Below are 24896 nucleotides of genomic sequence, written 5' to 3'. Positions count from 1 at the left end.
AATTAAATAAAACAGCATAATCGTGAACCATAACGTTGTTAGATACGCGCTTTAAATTAAACAGAACGCTTGTCATTAAAGGCAAACATAAATATGTTGCATTCTAGGTATAGTCTACGACATTATTAAAATATTTTTGCAATTAAGTGGCCTGTAATAAATTATATAGAAAGTGACGCAAAGTTGCTGTACTCTCACAGCCAGAACACACACATCAGCAATTCCTGCGCACAATATGAAAGGCGACGTGTTCTTAATATTTTCTGAAGGAAATAATATAAATTGCGCAATTTATCTCCAGCTGGTGCGGAAAGATGCGGACTTCGCACACTTGCTGCGGTCAGTGACGCGTGGGATGATGCGAGAGCCCTGAACAAAGGACAAATCACGTGGCTGCGATTGTGAATGCAGCGGGTGCGTCCCGGGACTGTATAAAAGACCTGACATCCACACTCACTCTACACGGAGAAAATTACACGTCTCAGGTAAGCAACACTCGCTCTTCGCTCACAAGGTAGCCGACAACTTATTACTAAACAGCATTTGTTGTAAAACAAGTTTGTCTGTAAAACTACCACCTTCTAAACTTACTCTAATACTCACCGAGTATTTAAAACCAGATTTGTGGAAATACACTCCGGCATGCATACTTTTATCTTAAGATGCTGTGCATTTCCAGATTAGTCCTTTATAGAATACGGTTTTGATTTAAATATTTTTTAGAACGTTTTTCATTTCCAAAGTTTGGAAAGAAGATCTGATATTTTCTTTCCAGTGCTTTAAGACGTTTTGATCTTTTCTCAGGTGTACTTGTCTGCCCATCAAAATGAGGTCTCTTGTGGTGATCTTTGCTCTGGCTGTTTTTACTGGTAAGTAAAAATAAAAACTTCTTCTCTCATAGTTTAGTTTTTCTTAGTTATTCTGTTTGGAATATCAGAATATCTGTAGTGCAGCTATTAAATGATATAACTAATACAGGTCACTGGGAATGATCCAGCTCACTCTTTTGTGAATAACCTAATATGATATAAAGTTCACAATCTCTACGCACCCCTTTTAGGCTGCCAGGCTCGCAGCCTGTTCCAGGCTGATGCCCCTCAGCCCAGATGGGAGGAGATGGTGGACCGCTTCTGGCAGTATGTGTCCGAACTCAACACACAAGCTGACGGTATGGTGCAGAACATCAAGGGCTCACAACTCAGCAGAGAGCTTGAGTAAGTTCCTCTTACCAGCACCATCATACCAGCATGCATGCTGCTGAAACATCGTTCTGACCAGCTCTTTTTTTGCAGCACCCTGATTAGTGACACCATGTCTGAGCTGAACTCATACACTGACAGTCTTCAAACCCAGCTGACCCCATACACCTCTGACGCCGCTGGTCAGCTGAACAAAGATCTCCAGCTCTTGGCTGGCAAACTGCAAACTGACATGACCGACGCCAAGGAACGCACCAGCCAGTACCTGCAAGAGCTGAAGACCATGATGGAGCAGAACGCCGATGACGTGAAGAACCGTGTCAACACCTACACCCGCAAACTGAAGAAACGCCTGAACAAGGACACAGAGGAGATCCGCAAGTAAGTCTAGATGTAGTCTCAGGTTGATAAAGCCTTTTGAAATTTTTGAATTTATTAACACTTTTCTCTTTCATTTCTTCTAGCACCATTGCAACCTACCTGGGCGAGCTGCAGTCTCGTGCTTCCCAAAACGCCGAAGCCGTGAAGGACCGCTTCGAGCCCTACGTCAGCCAGGCCCAGGATGGTGCCAGCCAGAAACTGGGCGCCATTAGCGAGCTCATGAAGTCCCAGGCGCAGGAGGTGAGCGAGCAGTTGGAAGTCCAGGCTGGAGCTCTGAAGGAGAAGCTGGAGGAGACCGCCGAGAACCTGCGCACATCCCTAGAGGGCCGCGTGGATGAGCTGACCAGCCTTCTCGCCCCATACTCAGAGAAGATCCGTGAGCAGCTGCAGATGGTCATGGACAAGATCAAGGAGGCCTCAGCAGCTCTTCCCACTCAAGTTTAAGAGCTACACACTTATCTAGTGTTAACACCAAACAGAAACAAGAAGGGAGGTTTTGTGTTACTGAAAAGTGCTTTTTTCATTCTGTGAGAGGTTGGTAAGTGGTTAAGAACTGGACTCGACTGGACTAGCACTGTCCGTTGTTGGACAAAAAGAATACTATGTACTCACCATGTTTACTTTCTCAGTATTAACCCACTGTCTGAGGAAATACTTTCAGTGTCTTTCGTTAGCATACGGTAGAGCATTTTTCAATCAATCAATTTGCCTGTTTTGGCAGTTTTCTAAGAGTTTCTTCTAGTTAGTGGGGCCAACATGGCACCGTTCGAAATAAACAATAAAAAAGTGCCTTCAGCTGCTGAACTAAATCAGAATATATGCAAAGATGAGCTTTGTTAGTCACAAATCCACATATAAATGCTTGTTTACTTACATGTTTGTGCACTGTTGTATTTGAATTTTTCAATAAATGTGCGTCCTACTACACTACAAATTTGTCACTTGATTCCTAAGACAAGAGTTTTGCAAAGTACTTGTGAAAACATTTCTGCTCCCAACACACTCTTGTTAACAATCTCACACACATACTTGCATCTCCAACATATATAAGGACAAAGGTATGTATACACTAAGATATATAAATAAAATAATGATTATAAAAAATGTTTCTTGAGCACCAAAGAATCACGTGACGTTACAGACTATAGTAATGACCAGTGTTGGAGGTAACGCATTACAAGTAACGCGAGTTGTCATATTATTACTTTTTCTAAATAACTAGTAAAGTAACGCATTACTTTTTAATTGACAAAAAAATATCTATTTTTTTTAAAAAAGTAACGCCAGTTACTTTTTCCCCCATTTATTGATAAAAGCTGTCCTCTATAGGACTATTCTAATTCTAGAATAAATGTGAACATGCATTCATCTCACTCACAAAAAAAAAAAAAACAGATTCAGTGTTCCTCAAAATTAATAAAAACAGTGAAATTCAACTCAGAATATATGTTTAAAAAAATACAAATATCCTTTATGCATTTCATCCCATTTTATTAACCGATGTCTTTGCTGAAGACCTTTGATGATCCAGTTCAACCATACTAATAAGCAAAAATTTGTTTTCCTTTTTTTATTGCTGAAGAGTTGACTTTTTTTCTTCTGCAGTCTACTGTACAGACATGAATTTACTTTTCTCAAAGCCTGAGGCTTTCAGTGTGAAAAGGCTTTTACATTTGCCAAAAATAGGACATTTTATATTAAAAACAAACAAGCAAGCCCTGCCCAGAAAAAAAAGTAACGCAAAAGTAAAGTAACACATTACTTTCCATAAAAAGTAACTAAGCAACGTAATTAGTTAATTTTTTAAGGGAGTAACTCAATATTGTAATGCATTACTTTTAAATGTAACTTTCCCCAACACTGGTAATGGCTGCTGAAAAGCTTTCCCATCACATAAATAAATGACACACTTAAACTTAGAAATACATAGTAAGCTTATGTTAAACTGTAATTATTTCACAGTATTTCTGTTTTTACTGCAGCTTTTGTAAACAAAATCTTGCAGACCCCAGTGACATAAACGGACAAGCAATGCACTGGTACCGTATGAGTATTGTACCTGTTTTGCAGTGTATTTCTGGCTATAATCTTAATTTTTCTCTTAATAACAGGCTAAGAGATCAGTCAGGTTGAAACATGCACTGTCACTTTATACAACACATCTATTAATACAGGCCTGTAATAAGAGATAGGAGCAAAGACCATTTAGCATTTAACAGTCTTGTATTTCCAGATTATATAAGTTTGGACATGACTGATTCAGTTCCGCTGTAAACTTTCACTTCTATACACCCCCTTTTTCCTCTTATTTCTAACTTAAGCGTATTGTCACGCATCTCTCTGCCTTCTTTAGTATTTTCAATAAGACTTGTGTGGGCAAGAAACATATACTGGTCACACCTTTCTTTCACCAGGAACTTGAGATTTAAACCATTTCTCAATTCTGGAGTTCAAAGAAAGGTCCGCTGTTCTTGGGTTTTTAAATATTTTCTGTGCCCTCTAGTAGAATTCTAATCAGTTCGGTGCAAATAAAACCACCCTCTAATTTATTTGAATTTATTCTTTTTGAAATGGGTGTGTGTGTGGTCCAGGTAAACCCAAATATCCCCACAAGGATAGTACAATGTGAAATGTTTCACCTTCTGGGCACATTTTTGATTACCACAATGAAAACAACTTATGAGTCATATTTTTTGAAAATGTAAAAATGCTGAATGTTTTCTGTGAGGGGTGCATTTAGGGTTTAGGGTTAGGGGATGGAATATACAGTTATAGTACAGTATAAAAGCATTATTTCTATGGATAAATCCTAAATGGGTAAAGCCCCATAAAACATGAAAACTCAATGTGTGTGTCAACATACTTAAAATACAGTAAAATCTCAAACACTCTAAAGATGAAGGCAAAACAATCACTGAAATGAACATGCCTAAACTGCATCAAAAAATAATGTTTAAGACTTTAATACATTCAATTCTATACAAACCTAACCAGAATACAAAACGTTATTGTTGTGTACAAGTCTTCAGTCAAGCTGAATTAATCACAGATTAAAACTTTATTAATCAAAAAGAAATACAATCAAAACTAAAACTTTCTGTTGGATAAAACAGTGCACATACACATTTTGACTCGCATATACATATACAGGTTAAGTTTAAATGATTAAGACATTCATAACATTGACATTTACGAAAAAAATCTTTCAAATCAAACTTTTTCATTACCCTTTTGAAAAATCTCAGCCTTTACTGATAAATTCTCTGCTTCAAGCTATTGCTTTTGCATAGAACTGTTCACTATCAGCTTTGATTGTCTCATGATCAAAGGACCTGTTCTCAAAGAACTATCCCCTCTTTCTCTCTCTCTCTTTTCTGCTGCTTTGAATCCCTAGGAAGACATGTTGAGATCTGTTTCCAAATTCCATTTGCTTGCCTGCGGGACTGCTGCATAAGGAACATGCTGTGCCCCTGGTTATGTTCACTGTCTTTGTTTTTCCTTTTTAATCTCTGCTATCTTGTATTCACACTCACATCTGGATAAGCAACACACAAATGCACCGGGACTGCAAACAATGACTTGCACTACCGAACACTGTGATAAAAGATGGTAAAAACCTGTTAAACAGTTACATTTAAATCTATTGGTCTTTTACAAAAAAATCTATTGGTACATTTCATAAAAGAATGTACCTAAAGTATTGAAAAAAGAAGTCATAGTGTAAATGTCATTACTGGAAAATTCACATTGTGACTTTTCACTGAAATAACCAAAAATGTTGGCATACCATATTTTTTTCTGGCAACCAATGCGGCCACAGTTTGATCTGTCTAGCGGTCGGAAGTACTTTATACCAGTAGATGCCACCCTCTTTCTTTTTTTTTACATTTTCATTTTTCATAACTTTCAGTCTTTATAACCTAATTTTATTATATGTCCAATTGCAAGCATTTAACCTGCTTTCCAACGACAGTTTAACTAATAAAAAAACAGAAATGCATATATTAAAAAAAACAATAATACATAAAAACGAATAAAATCTAAAACTATTTAATTATAAAAAATTAGAACTATATTATAATTATATTAATTACAATAAAACTATACAGATTTTTACTTGCATATAAAGTGAAATAAAGACAGTAAAAGAAAGAAAGAAAGAAAGATTACACAATCAGGTGTTATTGAGTGAAACTACTAAAAACATCTGTCGTAATTCAGGTTAGTCCCCCTGTTCCAAGAAGAAGAGTCCCTTTCTTTGTTAAAGATTGATGGATCTCCTGGTTACCTTGAAATACCACAACATTCAATGGTCCTATTTAATAGCAAATTGTGTCCTGATCTGAAGGTTTAGCTTTCAAGCATGCAGGTGTCTGGCAAAAAAAGAAAAGAAAAAAAAAAAAAAAAAAAAAAACTTAGAACTTAACTAAAACCCCAGGCCTTTCCTCTTCGTGTTGAACTGAAAATCTCTCTTCCATATGTCAGCCTTTTTTTTTTTTTTTTTACAAAATGTTCTTAAACTAAGAATTACTATAACTCTGACACACCTTTTGTTTTAAAGGTCAAACAAAGAACCTGAGATACACAGCAGGTCACCGACTAGACATGCTGATGAACTCCTCTATTCTCACATTGAATCAAAGACTATTGGCCACTGACTAGATAAATGAAACTGGCAAAATTAGCATGTGGCAAATTATGCATGCATGAAAAGGAAATCTTTAAGTGGTTAGCAAGACTTTGTCAAGAATGGTGCTACAAAGACTGCAGTTAACTGATAAAAGAAACACTTCAAGCCCCCACCGCCACAGACTGTGAGTGATCAGATGTGAGCAGAGGTAACTACAGATCACTGCCTCTCGGCGTGATCCCATATAAACATCATGTCCTCATTTGCACAGAGCCTCACTTCCCTTCTTTTGAGTCTAGACGCTTTCAACACTTTTGCATGTCAGCTTTTCACTGTCAGCATTTCCTATCACGATCAAGTCTTTTAATAGATGCAAGAAAGCATGTTATTGCACAAAAAAGTTAAAAAAGTAAAGGGAAAAAAAAAATCAATAAAAGGGCAAAGAGATCTTCTTGACCTAAATAAAAAAATAAACAGGTCATTGGCCATTGCCCAGAACGCACTGCTGAGTTTGCATGTGTTTGTGTCAAAGAGTCAATTCTGTGTGACAGATTTATAATCAGTGGTGACGAGATTGTAAATATTGGCCTTTGTGATCTTATTTCAAGATTTAAGAATTTAATAGTTATTATAGAATTGCAATAAATTCGAATAGTGAATTCAATAATTCTAAATGTTTTTAACCAAGCTGTTTAATTAAAACATACAGTAAAACAGTAATAAAGTAAAATATTAATATAACTAAAATGTTTTTTATATTTAAAATAAAGCATTTTGTAAAAGACTAAACGTCTTGGCACTGTATAAATAAATAAATAAAAAATAACTACCTTTCCAAACTTCAACCATCATAAAAGTGAAGTACATTATTAATAAAATAAGATAAGAGGTGATGTGTTTGGATCTTTAAACAAAGCATATGTCAAACACTCATAAATACACAGTCCTGAACATACTTTAATTTATAACGATATTAAGAAGGCTAATGCATAACACTAGGTCAACAAAAGGTTAAGAAATCTAATCACACTGCTGACCGAGAATCCAAAGGTGGTTTTAATGCAAGCAATCAGCAGACAGCATACTCCTGCATCGTGGTTATGTTTGTAGACAGCAGCAGGAATGAGCTTAAGGCAAAGCTTACGAAAAAGACCTGATACATAAACAACTTTCACTTACTCTAGTTCAAATTCAGTCCAAATCTCATTTTATGATGTGACTAAAAGGTTAAAGAGCTGTGGAGTAAATCAGCGCCTGCAGATTGCCTCATTGTGTCATGAAAACCACAAATACACTATGTGTTAAACTGAGGATAAACAACTAAGGTTAAGATTTGCAGATATGTTCAGACATCCAGTGATCACATACTACCTTCATTAGGAAAAAGGTCCTCTTTAGTTTTATGGTAGGCCTGAGGAATGGACAGTCAAGTAGAAGGTGACCGGATGCTAGGATAGCATCACATTGCACATAAAATGCTCAAATGTTGGCATTTTACTTATTTCCTCTTGTTCTTCATCTGATATTAAACCCTAGACACAATGAAAAGGTGTTCAATTAAAGGTTCCTCCAATCACTACTTCCACTTTTAGCAGTGTTTACACAGAATGGCGTAATGCGATCATTACTGACCACTTTTAATAAACAGTAATGTAACTGATATCAAAGAAATGGTTCTCAGCTATAATGGGAACTAATATTTTGGATCCTTTTTCAAGTCTTGAATGTTAAATAAGCAATGCTTTACACAGTTGATCTAACTTTTGGAAGAGCCCTGATAATAAGTATGTTGAGAAGAGCACGTAACCAATTGTAAAATCCCTGATAATGAATGGACGTTGTACCATCGAGGACATCAGGGTACCAGATAAAGAAAATACCCACTGTTTTGTAACATTGTTTTATTTGTGACTGTTGTTGTTTCAAAGGTCACTGAACTTATTAATGTATATTTTTTTCCAGGAATAACTAAACAAAATCTCTAAGAATACAGCTGCTGTGTCAAACCGAGTTCACTCAACTTTAAAAGATGTTCACTATAGCCATGTGTGACATTGCAAAACATAGAAAGAAGATCAACAGACATGAGGGAACGGAGAGCGACCGCAGGAGGTCTTGATAGGTCAGAGGTGGTGTTATCACACTACGTCAGCTCAGTACCGCTATAAAGGGACAAGCCATCTGTGGGACATTACAATCTCAAACCAATTCTCTTGAGGACTGCAAGAAAGGTATGGCAGCTTACATTTATTCCTGTTGTGATAACTTTCCAAACTTTTAAACGAAGTACGCAGCGAATCCAGCGAGTTTCACACTGAAACAACAGGATAGACGTTCCGTCTTTCGTTCAAGGAAGTAAATACGCAGTATATTGGCGACATCTAGGCGTCGTTGTTTGCCATCATAAATTCAGCAGCTTTGTATTATTCTTGCTTTTAAAAACGGTACCTGCTTAGAAATTATGGAAAACACAATAGAATTAGCGGGGGGAAAATGTAATATAAAAATAATATGTAATTATTTAGTTGCGTATTTATCCTGTTATTTATCATATGCAATTAAACCCATTATTAAAGCAGATGGCCCTTGTGATACGTATAAAATATATTTCTACAAAGATTCAAACAGAAAAATAATCCGTCTAGACACTCTGGAAGTGAAGTATAGGCTTACATTCATTTGCTAGGCAGCCTAGTCATCAAATAATTTTACCCTAAATCGGGCAACGCGTTTTATTCTCTGTATGTTTCAGGAAAGACTGCAAAGATGAAACTGTACCTGGCTGCAGCCGTGCTTATGCTTGTACTTGCTGTACACACAGGTAAAAATCATCTCTTTGATGCTTCTACAGTATACAACTCGTAGTTTCATTTCATGTAAGTACAGGTGAGATTCATGTATTTACACTGTATTAATTACATTTAAACAGAGGCCCAAGAGGAGCCCACACTGGAGCAGCAGTTCGCCAAATTCCAGACCCAGGTGAAGGAGATTGCAGATGACCTGACAGAGAAGACCAAGACCACCTTTGAACAGATTGAAAATAGCGAGTTTGCTATTAAAACCAAGTAAGATAATCATCTTTTTTTATTTTAATAAAAAAGAGCATTTTCATATTTATACAATGTATTACTATGCTGCTTCAATTTCTAATTGTCAGATGGCTTTTTCTAATATGAATTGGTCTTTTTGTCTTTGCAGGAACTGGTTTACTGAGCAGTTTGAGAAGGTGAAGCAGAAGCTGTCTGAAACCTTCAATTAAAGTGAAAGCCAATAACCTTATAACCTTCTTCCCTGCAATCACACAATTACTATGTGATATGTGATACCACCCCCACCCCGTTGTGCCGACTGGTGCATTTGTTACAGCTCAGTACATCTTCAAAAACTGTGATGATCTGCTTGTCATTTGTGTAATCTGTAAAATAGTTTACAATTTTGTGGGATGCTGTTAAATACTGTGGTGGACGATGTAAAATCTAAAATTGCATTCAGAATTTTTTCAAAAGAATAAACTGAAAAAACAGAGCCAGTTTGTTTTTGCATCATTTACAAGAGTGATCATTTTTAAATTTGTTCACACTGACAATCCGACAACTGACTATGAAATTATTTTGAATGTAAATTATTTGAAGTCATATTAATAATTTGTGTCATCCTGCATAATACAATCATTCTAAGTCAGTTGTGTTAGTTTAATTTTATTTCTAAAAGAAATAACAAATAAAGAACAATATTCAGGAGTAAGGCAAACACTTAAACGAACACATGACAATTAAGAAAGTATAAATCAATATACAATATATACACCACTAATTAAGCTAAAATGCAAATCATAGGTCAAAGGGCTTTTAACATCAGACCACATGAGGTTAAAGTCACTGTTTGTCCTCAGTTAATGATCAGTACATTCCCATGATTGATATCAATCTATCCAGTTCAGCAGTCAAGGGAACCCTTTTTCCTTGAATTACATCCCACTATTGAATTTTTCTGGCCTAAATGCAACAAATGTAAATTTGTTTTTCTGTTCATTGCCTCAGTGGGGCAAGGTTGAAACATCATACATTTGTGCTAAGTCACTGAAAAAAATGCAGCTGGTAACGGGAATCACAAAGTTATTTATATATCTATATCTACCTATCTATCTATCTATCTATCTATCTATCTATCTATCTATCTATCTATCTATCTATCTATCTATCTATCTATCTATCTGTCTCTCTCTCTCTCTCTCTCTCTCTCTGTCTATATATATATATATATATATACACACACACACACACACACACAACTGCTCGACGTTTTGTTTTTTAAAGAAGTCTCTTACGCTCATCAAGACTGCATTTATTTGAGAAAAAAAAAATACAGAAAAAAATAGTATGGTTTTTATTTTAATATACTTTAAAATATAATTTATTCCTGTGATGCAAAGCTGAATTTTCATCAGCTGTTACTCCAGTCACATGTCACATGGCCCTTCAGAAATCATTCTAATATGCTGATTTATTATTGGAATTTTTAATTTTGTAAACAGTTGTGCTGCCAATTTTTTGGGGGAACCTGTCATTCTTTTTTCAGGATTCTTTGAATAATAAAAGTTAAAAAAAAAATATTCAAAATTATACAGCATTTTATACAGCATTTATTCAAAATATAAATCTTTTCTAACAATGTCAATCTATGCTATCAATTTTTATTAATTTAACACATCCTTGATAAATAAAAGTATTAATTAAATAAAAAAAACAGAAAAGAAAGAATTAAAATTTACTAGAATTAAAATGACTCCATACGTTTGAACAGTAGTGTATATTGTTAGAAAAGATTTCTATTTTTAAATAAATGCTGTTCTTTTCTTCATTTAACTTTTATTTATCAAAGAATCCTGAAAAAAGTCTCTCACGTTCCAAAAAAATATTAAGCAACGCAACTGTTTCCAGCACTGATAATAAATCAGCATATTACAATGATTTCTGGAGGATCATGTGACACTTACGACTGGAGTAACAGCTGATGAAAATTCAGCTTTGCATCACAGGAATAAATTATATTTTAAAGTATATTAAACAAATAAATGCAGTCTTGATGAGCATAAGAGACTTCTTTATGCCATTCTTCTGCCATTAATAAATAAATAAAGTCATAAACCTCGGCCATATAAACCCTGACTCCACCCCCATCAAGTGGACACCCCAGCAACACTGCCTAAACTACTGCCAAAATATAGAACTAACTATAACTAACATTTCTTATTTATATATTTATATTGATTAAATTTAAAAATTTGGTTGCTTTTGCTCTTCATCTAAGTAAACAGCAGGCAGTGCCTGCTCAGAAATGATGTGTGACCTGTTTCTCAGAATGTCAACTGGCTCAAATACAGCATTACTGCAACAAGATATCACTCTTCACAGAAAACACTGAACCGTAGACAAGCTCATCACAAAAAAAAGCTTTAAAAAGTCTGCGAAATCCAGCTGATAGTCCTTCTGGACAAGAAAAAGACTACATTTACTTCTACTGCATTAACTCTAAAGGTACATATTTATTGTATATGTATATATAAGCATGTATATAAGTTTAACTTGTTACCACTATAATAATGTGCATGTAAGCAATTCCAGATCTATCATCACCAGTTAGCTAATCAACTGATTATTTTTACAGATGTCCAGATTGATTGTCTTCGTTCTGGTTGTGACGTTGCAAGGTCTGGCTTTATATATGCATGAATATTTGTATATTTGAAGTTTATCATGCAACTTACTTCTAAATCTTTACATCTATGGTCCCTTAGTGTGTTTGACATCATCCAACCCGTTGCCCACTTCTGCTCCAGACAATCCTGGACTTCTTGAAAGAGCAAAGCAAGCGTACAGGTACAGCTAAAAGATGCATTTAACATGTGAACATGTTTTTCTACATTTTGTTCTACTTCTGTGTTTGTGTGTGTGTTTGTTATAGGGACACAAAGACTAAAGTTCTAAATGTTGGCAGCACAGTGGCTGGTTTTGCTGGCATGTACTATGAGGAACATCTCAAACCTGTAACTGACCCTTACGTGGAGTGGGCAAAAGAACGAGCAGGTTCCCTGTGGGAGAGAGTGAAAAACAGAGTGTCCACCTTCAGATCAACCCAAGATAAATAAGCAGAGCAATTCTTCAGGGAACAATCCCAATCAAACCTCACAGAAGTTTTTAGGATATAGATATTGTGGAATTAGTACATCCAATGAAGTCATGCCATTGTAATAATGCACAACTAAACAATAAAGCGCAACTGCGTTATACCTAAACGTATATGAAGATTATAAATTAATAATACGATTATTTTTCTGTATGTTTTCAAATGAATAAACATGGATAATGTCACAAACGAACTGGATTGTGGAATCTTTTGTATGAGTGGATGAAGTAAACAGAAAAAAAGTAAGGAAACGATGAATGAATGAATGAACGGAAGCAATAAATATTTGCCCAATAATTTAATCAAATTAATATTATGAAAAAGGGTCCACAGGTTGTAGATTAGACACGTTGTGTTCCAAAGTGGAAAGTTCACAAGGGTCTGCTTCTGTCAATTTGGCGTGTGGAAAGTTTTTCATAACCTTTGAACAGCCTTTGCATAACCCTCATTAGTTTATGTAAATTAAAGTCAGGAATATTGATTCTGGCAGTCAAAAATAAAACGGCTGTCTGAGCACAATCAGTAAATTTAGTGCTGAATAGGTTAAAATATGTTTAATGTTTATTTGAATGAATTCTATACTTCTGTCTATGGAAAAGACACAGATATTAACAGTAATAAAGTGTAAACCAACTAAGTATTGCTTCTAAACAACAAGTACTGTAAAAATGGTAAATAAATCACCGTCCTACTTACTGCACCATATTACAAATAAAACATAATCTAATCAAGACAAACCATACATCGCTGGAAAGGTCTAAGACTCCTTAATAGATATTTTACCATATTTTTGTGTTATAAATTATGTAGGAAAAGTAAAAGATTAATATATGTCAAGAGTCCAACTTAAAAATCTACATCATAACATGAGTTCTGACCTTTGTCACAAAAGATTTTGTTCATTGCCTTTTCCCTATCACACATTAGAAATAGTAAGAAATTATATATCAGTTGAAAACTTAAAATCTCAAAATTCATCCTTTGAAAGGCTTTTTAAAATCACAAAATTACATTACCACAGAAAATACATCAAAATCATCATTACTTTAAAAAGAATTGAAATGCAAAACACTATATTAAAAATACAGAATTAAAAACTGTCATAACTGTTTATTCAGTTGAATCTTTGGTTTGTGCATGTTAAAAATGGTGGATTACATTCACTGACCTGTACAGCAAGCATACCATGTCTATTTCCGTCTCTTTGCCTAGATGAAGCTGACATTTGCTCTCATTCTTGCATCCAAGGTAAAAACCAGCTCCTGGAAATGTTTGCATATTACAAGTGTACAGTTTGTGTTTAAAAATGGGAGTGACACAAAGGGTTAAATAGTTTCCAATATATATATATTTTATATATATATATATATATATATTTTTTTTTTTTTAACAATTTAAAAGCCAATTATATAGCTTTACGTAATATCACACTTGTTCTTTATAGCCAAAATTGTTTTTTATGCATATACATAAACTTACTATATGCTTTTACATTGTAGGATGGGGAACATTATATTTAGGGGTCTGGAATCCACTGTACATTTCTTTTGTATAAAAGTATCTGTTTAATGTATAAACGTATTCTAAATGCATCTTTAATGTTCTAACGAACACAAGGGCACGTTAATATCCTCAAATAGTGATTTCATAAGTATCCTCTCATGCCTTATTAATACACACACAGGGAACAGTGGACTTTGGGCAAACCATGGTGTACATGTTTGTCCTGCAGGAACAGTAGGTCCACTCGCGTGGGTGTGTGTATGTATGCAGCAAGAGTGTGTGATTGATTGAGAGTTACTGAGTGTGTGTGTGATGACGTTTATTTGGTCAAGCGGTCAGACAGATATAGGGATGGATGGCAGACAATATAACTGCAGACACAGCCACTGCAGTTGACTCCAGTCCATTATTTCTCTCTACAGGAATCTCACTAGCACAAGGTAAAGTGAGTCTTCACCGTGTTGCTTTTATACATGCATGCATTAACATTTAATGATAAAAATACTTACAATGCATCATTATTTTAAAAAGAATTGAAATGCATTATCTTTGTTTGCTGATGCAAAACACTATATTAAAAATACAGCATTAAAAACCGTCATGACTGTTTATTCTGTTGAATCTTTGGCTTGTGCATGTTAAAAATTACTTTAAGTGTTAAAAATGGTGATTTTACATTCACTGACCTGTACAGCAAGCATATCATGTCTATTTCTGTCTCTTTGCCTAGATGAAGCTTACAATTGCTCTCATTCTTGCACTCCAAGGTAAAAACCAGCTCTTGGAAATGTCTCTCTGGTGCACAACTGGAAAACAACAATAATAAGACATTTTATAACTGAAGGCCTGAGGCCTGTTTATCTCAGTTTGCTTATCAAGCAAGATTATGACCTTACTGAAATTTTAAGGCAGATTTAGTTTACAAGGAAAAAAATAATAGAAGTTGCCAGATATTTAGGGTGAAATAGAGATGACTGGGAGATTGTACCATTTATCCTGGTATCTTAGCACTTAGTACACATAGTACTAAGCACTTAGTTACACATAGTAGCTGTAAACTCTACAATAAATACTGTTTTAAGGTGGGAACGTGACTGCTTTAATATCATTCTCAAACTCTTTTCTTCCACTTGTAGTGTCGGTGTGTGTGAGGGCAACTCCCGAGCCTGACAAGGAGTTAGTAGAAAAATATGAGGGGCTGAAGGCAACTTTCATTAAGAGGCTCGTCGTTGCTGCGGAAAAACTGAAAGAGGCCCTTCAACCACTGCTAGAGGGCTCACCAACAGGAAGCCAAGCCAAGGAGATTATTGAAGAACTGCAGAAAAGCCCAAGAGTGCAGAGCGCTGTCAAAATTATCAGGTGAGGGCTGCCTCTAACTAGTCATTTTACTGATTCCATATCATTCTAACAACATTCTAAATCTATTTTGTGTGCTTCTTCCAGCGGTGTGGCCTCTGAGCTCGAGCCTGTTGTAGAAAAAGGTCGCCTGAGTCTTCTCGGTGTTTACGGCCACTATCTGCGGCCTTACGTCGGTGAACACCTGGACAAAGCAATTAAAAACATCCAGCCAGTGCTGGATACTGTCCTGCCTCACGAGGGTTAGAGTCTGCAGCACGTCAACCACTGACTCCTTCAACCCGGCAAAACATGTATTTTCATTGCTTCAATAATGGATCCAAATCTGAAACGATCTGTGTGTGAAACACGGTCATTATGTCAGTGCAGTTTTTTGCATGTATATACTGTGTATTTGATACTGTTCTATTCAGTGCAGAAAAAAACAACATCTGGTCCAGCTTTAATAGAATACGATTTTGTGTGCCTCATAAAGAAACAACAGGACTCATTCCAAATAAAAACCTCTGGAAAACGCAAACCTGACTTTTGAGTGTGATTAATTAGAATGTATATTGTTGCATAAGAAAAACTAAAACATGGGTATATTTATGTTAACATAATATGAGGGGTTTATTCCATAAAGGTCAGTGTTCACGCGTACATTGCACTCTTGTGTAATGATCAATGATGAGCTCCCCAGTCCCTCTCTAGTCTGACATGAATGTAAGAACGTAAAAATTACATTCTTTAAATGTACATACTCACAAATCTGAACACAAATGCAATAATGTGTAAAATCAAAGAACATGGCTACAAGGCTAAAAATCATCCATAGCTACTTGTCTCTCTATCACAGATAAAAAGAAACAGCTTTTCTTACAGCTTTCAGCTTATTTGGATCATCGTTCACAGAAATGTATCTTCTGTCATACTGAGGTCAAAAGTTAACATACAGCTTGCAGAATCCACAACAATGTTAATTATTTTACTAAAATAAGAGGGATCATACAAAATGCATGTTATTTTTTTTATTCAGTACTGATCTGAATAAGATATTTCACATAAAAGATGTATACATATACTCCACAAGAGAAAATAATAGCTGAATTTATAAAAATGACCCTCTTCAAAAGTTTACATACACTTGATTCTTAATACTGTGTTGTTACCCGAATGATCCACAGCTGTGTTTTTTGTTTAGTGATAGTTGTTCATGAGTCCCTCGTTTGTCCGGAACTGTTAAAGTGCCTACTGTTCTTCAGAAAAATCCTTCAGGTCCCACAAATTCTCTGTTTTTTCAGCATTTTGTGTATTTGAACCCTTTCCAACAATGACTGTATGCATATAAGTCTAAGGGACTCATATGCAACTATTAGAAGAGGTTCAAACGCTCACTGATTTTGCCTTCTGGATAATATGTAAGCATCTTCTGTAGCTTCTGAAGGGCAGTACTACATGAAAAAAATATGATATTTAGGCAAAATAAGAAAATTGTGAAAATTTTCTTCATTCTGTTCAAAAGTTTACACCCCTGGGTCCTAATGCATCGTTTGTCCTCAGTGTGCCGTGTCTGCAGCCCCACATGTATGCATTCTGAATGTCATGAACACATGGCAAAACTAACGCAGAAGAGAAGAAATTGTTGAATAAAGTCTTTATTTCGGTTTTCTTCGCACACAAAAAGTATTCTCATAGCTTCATAAAATTACAGTTGAACCTCTGATGTCACATGGACTATTTTTATGATGTCCTTACTACCATTCTGGGCCAGCTGAGTTGCTGTCTATGCAGGGTCAGAAAGCTCTCAGATTTCATCAAAAATATCTTGTGTTCTGCAGATAAACAAAGGTCTTGTTTGGAACAACATGAGGGCAAGTAATTAATGACAGAATTTTCATTTTTGGGTGAACTAACCCTTTAAAACTGAAAGCATAACTTATCCTGCATTTGTACTACCCACATAGATGATGTTGCAAACCCAGCAGCGTACTGAGGAGAAGTATACTTATACTCATGGGACATGATTTTCACCTGATGTTAAATGGAAGAAAAAATTACATAGCCTTATTTAGGTTTTAAAACGCCAGAAACGCCACAAGCAACTGGCCAGAACCCCCATGCAACCATCTAGCTTCATTACGGATTGTATCAAATTACATTCACAGTAATAAACAAGAAAACAACATCAAAGATACAAACTTTCACATTTTCACAAATTCACATTTTGCTGTAAAGCAGCTAAGATAATGTCATTATTCAGCCCAAGTGAGTTCAGTGTTGATCCAGTTCAGTTCAATTAACTGTGCAAAGTTCATTAATTTTACGAATTTGATTAAGCTATAAAGCAGCCCTACAGAAAGCAACAGCGTCATCAACCAGCTCAATTGAGTTGCAAGTTTTTCATTCATTTGATAGTGTCAGTGCAGTCAAATGATACTGAATATTGAATATTAAGTGTTTTAACCCCAACTAAGCAAGCCGAAGGCAAACATAAAGAACACCCTAAACATCTAATGTGTCTAACTGAAGCTCTGCCTATGTTTTTTAATGAAATAATGCCCTCAAGTGTGCAATGAGAGTGCTTTACAGCGATAATGTGAAAGTCAAAACCAAGCTCTCAAATATTTCTCAATGGTAACCAACTGCTGGAGGGTGAATGGGTTTGTTGCATAACACATCTCTCTCATTCTCTCTCATAGCCTACACATACAATAATATACAGCACAGTACATACATGAAATATTTATCATTATACAGATTTTTTACATTTTCCAACCAACACCCAGCATCACTGGACCATCAGTAAGGTTCATTGAAACCTCACCGTGATTTCTCACTATCTGTCCTGCTGCCAAAGTCATTATCACTCCCTTGTTTCTTTTTAGTTAATTATCACATTTATCAACGCCTTAATCCGAAACTAAAACTACAACAGCTGTTACCTGCCCTGGACATCCTGCTTACACAGCTTTATGCAAACGTTTTGGAACCCCTTGCAGAATCTGTGAAAATATGAATAATTTTAACCAAAAAAAAAAAAAGAGAGAGATCATGCAAAATGCATGTTATGTTTTATTTAGTACTGTCCTGACTGTTTTGTGTTTTGTAATAGACATTCATGGGTCCCTTGTTTGTTCTGAACAGTTAAACTGAGCACTGTTCTTCAGAAAAAATCCTCCAGGTTCTTTTGCATATTTGAACCCTTTCCAGCAGTGACTGTATGTTTTTGAGATCCATCTTTTCACACTGAGGAAACTGAGGGACTCAAACACAACTATAAAAAAAAAAAAAAAAAAAAAAAAAAAGTTTCAAACATTCAGTGCTCCAGAAGGAAACACAATGCATTAAGAGCTGGAGGATGAAAACTTTTCGAATTTGAAGATAAAGGTAAATTGAAAAAAGATACTTCAAGAAAATAAGAAAAATTTGGACATCTTCATCCTGTTCAAAAGTTTTCACCCCCCAACTCTTAATGCATAGTGTTTCCTTTTGGAGCATCAGTGAATGTTCTCAGTGTGAAAAGATGGATCTTAAAATCATACAATCACTGCTGGAAAGTGTTCAAATATGCAAAAGATGCTGGAAAACTGAAGAATCTGCAGAAAAACAGTGCTCAGCTTAACTGTTCAGAACAAACAAGGGACTCATGAACAACCATCACAAATAAAAAAACAATCATAGATCACAAAAAACTCAAGGGCTTCCACATTTTTGAAGGGGGTTATTTTAATAATTTCAGCTATTTTTTTGGTCTTGTGGACTATATGTAAACGTCTTTTATTTAAAATAACTTATTCACGACAGCACTAAATAAAAATTAACAAGCATTTTGTATGATCCCTCTTATTTTGTTAAAATTATTCACATTTTCACAGATTCTGCACAAGGTTCCCAAACTTTTGCATAAAACTGTATAGTAGCAGGTTCTAAGCTGGCTGACTAAATATAATCTTGCACAGACACAAAGAAAGTTCTAGATACACCCACACACACAAAAACAAACACCTTTGCATAACTAACCCAAAGTAGCCTCAACAGGCTGACGTGTATATGGTGAAACAGACTTAGGACTTTATTTGGAAACGTGTTGAAGTTCATTTACGCAAGACAAGAGCCTGTGAGCATTTATCTGTCTGCTGGTGGATGGGGAATGGAATATAAAAGCCGCTATCATAGTGTATTATCATATTAGAAGCTCAGATATGAGCTTTACTTATTCTTAAATGTCAGACTGTTGATCAAAGTCAGCAAGCCTGTTTAATGTGATCAATCAGTACGTCTATTTAAGTGAAGAGCCATATCTTTTTAACAGGTAATCTCATTTTAGGCTTTCTTATCTTACAACAAGCCCCCACTAAAAGCATAGTTCCACATAAACACACACACGCTCAAATAACATTTATCAGAGTCGGTTGTACTTTGGCACTTGACTAATCAGGTCAATAAAATCTGTACTCATATATAAGATAGGCCAAGAGTTTTTGCCGCTAGCCCGTCTGACACACTTTCCGTCGAGGAGAAACTGTGAGTACAGCCATATTTTCCCTCTTATATTATAAAAATGTTCAGATTTTACGATTCTTGACTTTAGCATTATGAATCCTTAAACCTGCTGAACTCCTAAAATGCACATGGAGTAAGAGGATTGTACAGATAATATTTCTGCATGTAATATGTTTTGAAGATTAAGTGTTATTGCAAATATAATAGATAAAACATATGGTTTTCTTAAACATGATGATTTTTCACTACTTTTATTATAAGAGCAAATGCTTACTGTCTTACAAAAACAAATGATCAGTTAAATAAATAAATATAAAATCGTTTTTATGCCACTAAAATTGCTTCATCAGTAAAAGCATAATCTAGTGTAATCTAACAGAATATACAGTATATGCTTTTTTAGCCTATCAATTACTTAAGTGATGCATGTACTAAAAATAAAATAATGCCCTCTTGTGGTCACATTTATATTCCTAAAATTGTTGTGCTGTCATCTAACCAGTGCTTTACTAAATCCCTCAGAGATACCTGCCATTATGAACAAGCTACTGGTTATCACAGTTGTCGTTGCTTTCCTTGCTCTGGGTACGTCCATATACACATTTATAAACATATGCAGTTTGGATTATTATAATATCTGCTAATAAAGTACAATGAAACATGAAAGTAAATACTGATTTTTAAAAACTTATCTCACTCTCTCTTTGGCTCGCCCCCTACAGGAGCAGAGAGCTTCCGTGTGCCCAGGCAGACGGAAGAGGAGGAGAAGGGAACCATTGCCACTGTGGTGGATACACTTAGGTCCTACTATGACTCCAGCGTCGACACTGCTAGCGGCTATGTTGAGACCATCAAGGGCTACAAACTGGACGAGAAAGCCAAGTAAACCCAGTTTTATACATTACAAAGTCCATACTATTAGACACATGCACACATATAGCTTCCCATTACAATACATAGGCAATTATATGGTTTTAACGAAATAGATCATTTAAAAATGAATAGTTTACTGACAATGTACTCACCCTCAGGCCATCCAAGATGTAGATGAGTTTATTTATTCATCAGAAGAGATTTAGAGAATTGTAGCATTAAATCACTTGCTCACCAATGAATTTTCTGCATTGAATGGGTGCCATCAGAATGAGAGTCCAAACAGCTGATAAAAGCATCACAATAATCCACAAGTAATTGTCACGACTTCAATCCATCAATTAAAGGAACAGTTCACTTCCAGAACAACAATTTACAGATAATTTACTCACCTCTTTGTCATCCAAGATATTTGAGTCTTTCTTTCTTCAGTCGCAAAGAAATTATGTTTCATTTTCAAAACAAACTGACAATTGACAATTTATATATTTTTTAACCTCAAATGCTCGTCTTGTCAAACTCTATTCTTCTTGTGAGCTCTGTATTCCAGTTCTAGACAGTTCCCATCTCATTTTCTTCTCCAATTTCAAAATCATCCTACTTCGCTGTTTTACCATTTTCTTTGCATGTTTACTTTGTAAACACTGGGTTGGTATTTTTGCAGCGATGTAGGACAATTTTGGGATTGGGCTGGGATTGTTTAGAGCCATTTGAGCTGCATTCAAACTGCATTTTGGAAGTTAAAACGCACGGGGATCTCTAAATGCCACTATATGGAGTTTTCCTCAAAAAACAATTTCTTTAGGACTAAAGAAAGAAAGACCTGAAAATTTTGGATGACAAGGGGGTACTCAATTATCTGTAAATTTTTGTTCTGGAAGTGAACATTTCCTTTAGTTCAAACCATTGCTAAAATATAAATCCAACATCCATAATATTGCTTTTTTTCAGTGAAAAAGTAACTGAATAAGAAAAGAAATATTGAAAGATCAAGCACAGTTTATAAGCAAAAACAGTCCAAAACAGCTCTGAACAAGTATGTTGGTGGATTATAAAGTGAGAGGACAACAGGTGATGGAGTGAGTGTTGCAAAGCTAAATTTCTCCAAATCTGTTCCAATGAAGAAACAAACTCTTCTACATCTGGGATGCCCTGGAACTATTCCCATTAAAGGGATAGTTTACCTGAAAATGGAAATTACCTCGTGATTTACTCACCCTCAAACCATCCTAGGTGTATGTGACATTCTTCTTTTTTTACTTAAGTCTTACTTAACACAATTGAAGTTGTATTAAAAAATATGTTTTTCCATGCTTCATAATGAAAGTGAACGGGTGTTGAGATTTTGAAGTCCGATAAAGTGCATCTATCCATCATAAATAGTGCTTCACGTGGCTCCAGGGGGTTAATAAAGGCCTTCTGAAGCAAATTTTATAAATCATAATCTCTAGCTTTCGCTAACTGTCACATGTGTGTTGTGCTGTCATATAAGTAAGTGGCATTTCAGCGGATGACATAGGATGTAGGCATAGCATAAGCTTTGGTGAGACGTGGCAAACATGGAAGAGCAATGGAGAGAGCAAAATAAAACATCGGTCATGATTTAAATGTGCAAAATGAGGATTTGTAAAGAAAAATGTCAGAGGAGTTCAATATAAGCCAAGAGGAGACTGGTTTTCCTTTGCTGTGAACAAAACTTGGTTCTCACAAGACTAAAATATTCTCACCGGAGCTTACGCTACACCTGCGTCCTACGTCATCCATTGAAACGCCACTCTCCCGTGAACGTACGTACGACAGTTTAGCGGAAGCTAGAGATTACAGTTTATGTCAGTTTATTTAAGTTTTAAATACGGATATTTTTCTTACACAAAAAGGCATCAATTCGCTTCAGAAGGTCTTTAGTATCCTCATGAGCCATGTGGAGTACTTTTTATGATGGATGGATGCACTTTTTTGGACTTCAAAATCTCAACAGCCATTCACTGCCATTACTAAAATTGGAAGAGCCAGGACATTTTTTAATACAACTCTGATTGTATTCGTATGAAAGAAGAAAGTCATATACACCTGGGATGGCTTAAGGGTGAGTAAAATCATAGGGCAATTTTCATTTTTGGGTGAACTATCCCTTTAAGTTCATGACACTCCTGATCCAATTCGTTCTGACGTTTTGTCTTTCCTCCCTCATCAAGGAGCCTGTATCAAGACACAGTTAAAGCCGTCAGCACCTACGCCGGCATCTTCAATGACCAGCTATACCACATGTTTTACCCTCAAGACAGCTCTTAAATCACATAGTATCTCACCTTAACAGAACTCCATCTCTTTCTGGTCCTGAATCTGTCACAACGCTTGAATCACAATCATATGCATCACACAAGAAGACGGCACCATATGAGGTGAACTGTTGAACTCGTGTCTCCCAATGGTCTGTTACCTTCGCCCTGTCAAAAATACTGCAAAAGCACATAACACCCTAAACACACATCAGTCGACAAACATGATGTGATGTTGTAATGCTCAACCACAACCTGTTTTTGGATGAAGATCAGAGACCCTTTGCTGCTGACTGTTACCTGGTGCCCTCTATCGTGCGTCCAGGTTAAAACAGTATCATCGACTGTTTCATTGTACTTTATCTGTATAGATTAAAGAAATCCTTGTATTATATCAACTTTTAGTGGTTCTGTGTCCTTGAGCATTAACAAATTGCAATAAAACTCCACATTTGTACAAAATAAAGTTGTTTTCTTTGCTTGTGAGACTTTACATAAGCAGATCTAAAATATGGAAAGTCTAAAAACCAATAATCTGAAATCTTAAATGCTACAAAATATGCAAGTTTTAACACTGCCATGAAGAATTACTTGTAATTGGATTCATTTCCATGGCATCTGCAAATATAAGCCTTTTTAGCTGGATCAAAACGGTTATTAGCGACTGTTTACATGAGGTCTTTTGACTGAATACAAACATCTCTCTCTCTCTCTCTGAGGAGGAGACTGGTTAATCAGTTAATAAGCATAATTTGTCATGACTGACTATAATTGAGGAATTTCAGTTTAACGAGCTTTTTGAATGAAATGACCTTTAGTATCATGAGCTGATGTTCTTGGTTTAATAAAACGTAGATGTAAGAATCAAACAAAATAAGCCTGTCCATCAGTCATCTGGCACCAGACGTTGTTGAAAGTGATAAGCTATAACAAATAATTATTATGCAACATCAGACTGACTTTTTCGACCTTTAACTATGCTGGGAATGAAACAGCAAAAGTTTCTGATGTATCCGCAAACAAAAAGACGTATTCAGGACAGAATTATTTTGATTTAGATATTTATAGTTACTTTACAGAACATTCTGTGACAATTTTTAGAAGACATTCAGTATACTAAATGACACAACAAACTGTCTATATACAGCACCATTCAAAATAATTTTTAAAACAAGATTTTTTGAATGTTTTAGTGCCTTTTGGGAATTTGGAAGAGTTCTCTAGTCGTCATCAAGGCAAGATTGCATATATTTCATAAAATGTTGTGAAATATTATTAAAATTTAAAACAACTAAAAATATTTTAATATGTAAAAAAAGATCCTGCAAATTAGATTTTAGCAGTCATTTTAGCTTTGCATTTTTTGGAGATTGACAAACAAATTGATCATTATGATCAGTCATTGTATGCTAAGAGCTGCTTAGTGGAAAAACAAACAAACAGAAAAATAAACAACATTAAAAATACACAACATTGGAACAACATTAGGATGAATAAACCTTGACAGCACTGTTGTTTCGCCCCGGATGAAACACTGGAACCTTGTAGTCATGCTCTCTATACACACTTATTTTAGGTTTAAATATTTATAATCACCAGGTTTGCACAAACAAAGAGAGGGCAGAGAGAAAGGGTTCGGCCTTGGCATGTACACAGCAGGCAGTGTACTTTGTACCAGGGCAACAGCTGAATTCAGACGAAAAGCTTTCCGACTTTATGAATCTGGGATTCAAACCAAAAACTTTCCTGATTTGCCACCTGCCACCTCAAAAAATTCAATGAACTACCATCCCTACTTTCTATTTAGATTTGATTGTTTTCAACCTCCTGTCAGTCTCATCATCACAATTATGATATAAAAATAGAAAATGTTGTTAATCCCAACATTCCCAATCAATGTATAAAATGTATCTAGAGATACATCTAGAAACTTCATGACCTGGTTTCACAGACAGAGCTTAAAGGCATAATATGTAAGATTTTTATTAAAATAACAAAAAC

At 35.4% G+C, this 24896-nt stretch overlaps 5 protein-coding genes across 6 annotated transcripts in view; all 5 read left to right on the top strand.

The window, feature by feature from the left end:
* The window catches only part of apoc1 (apolipoprotein C-I), an 82069-nt gene extending 72331 nt beyond the window's left edge, over positions 1-9738 (top strand). The window contains exons 1-4 of one of the 2 annotated variants that reach the window (XM_051130801.1): positions 8303-8441; positions 8963-9031; positions 9140-9278; positions 9412-9738. In XM_051130801.1, the coding sequence (XP_050986758.1) occupies positions 8977-9031; positions 9140-9278; positions 9412-9472 (255 nt within the window). In that variant the 5' untranslated portion in view covers positions 8303-8441; positions 8963-8976 and the 3' untranslated portion in view covers positions 9473-9738. Of the gene's footprint in view, positions 1-8302; positions 8442-8962; positions 9032-9139; positions 9279-9411 lie in introns of those variants that run through there. The other variant, XM_051130802.1, reaches the window with a different exon arrangement.
* apoeb (apolipoprotein Eb) lies at positions 378-2507 on the top strand. The gene is made up of 5 exons (XM_051130786.1): positions 378-485; positions 805-869; positions 1061-1214; positions 1293-1580; positions 1664-2507. The coding sequence occupies exons 2-5, from the start codon at positions 827-829 to the stop codon at positions 2022-2024; spliced, it is 846 nt and encodes a 281-aa protein (XP_050986743.1). The 5' UTR covers positions 378-485; positions 805-826; the 3' UTR covers positions 2025-2507.
* A 1844-nt stretch (positions 9739-11582) lies between the features above and the next one.
* Positions 11583-12592, top strand: apoc4 (apolipoprotein C-IV). Its single transcript, XM_051130798.1, has 4 exons — positions 11583-11750; positions 11881-11923; positions 12011-12092; positions 12178-12592. The coding sequence occupies exons 2-4, from the start codon at positions 11881-11883 to the stop codon at positions 12359-12361; spliced, it is 309 nt and encodes a 102-aa protein (XP_050986755.1). The 5' UTR covers positions 11583-11750; the 3' UTR covers positions 12362-12592.
* Positions 12593-14199: 1607 nt separating this feature from the next.
* Positions 14200-15778, top strand: apoa2 (apolipoprotein A-II). Its single transcript, XM_051130797.1, has 4 exons — positions 14200-14342; positions 14633-14669; positions 15039-15261; positions 15346-15778. The coding sequence occupies exons 2-4, from the start codon at positions 14633-14635 to the stop codon at positions 15503-15505; spliced, it is 420 nt and encodes a 139-aa protein (XP_050986754.1). The 5' UTR covers positions 14200-14342; the 3' UTR covers positions 15506-15778.
* A 3914-nt stretch (positions 15779-19692) lies between these two features.
* On the top strand, positions 19693-23293 carry apoc2 (apolipoprotein C-II). Its single transcript, XM_051130799.1, has 4 exons — positions 19693-19764; positions 20266-20328; positions 20466-20625; positions 22812-23293. The coding sequence occupies exons 2-4, from the start codon at positions 20280-20282 to the stop codon at positions 22906-22908; spliced, it is 306 nt and encodes a 101-aa protein (XP_050986756.1). The 5' UTR covers positions 19693-19764; positions 20266-20279; the 3' UTR covers positions 22909-23293.
* Positions 23294-24896: the final 1603 nt, after the last annotated feature.

This window comes from Labeo rohita, chromosome 16 (assembly GCF_022985175.1).
Source record: "Labeo rohita strain BAU-BD-2019 chromosome 16, IGBB_LRoh.1.0, whole genome shotgun sequence".
NCBI lineage: Eukaryota > Metazoa > Chordata > Actinopteri > Cypriniformes > Cyprinidae > Labeo > Labeo rohita.
Note: the sequence above shows the minus strand (reverse complement) of the source record. Positions and strands in the feature narration are given on the sequence as shown.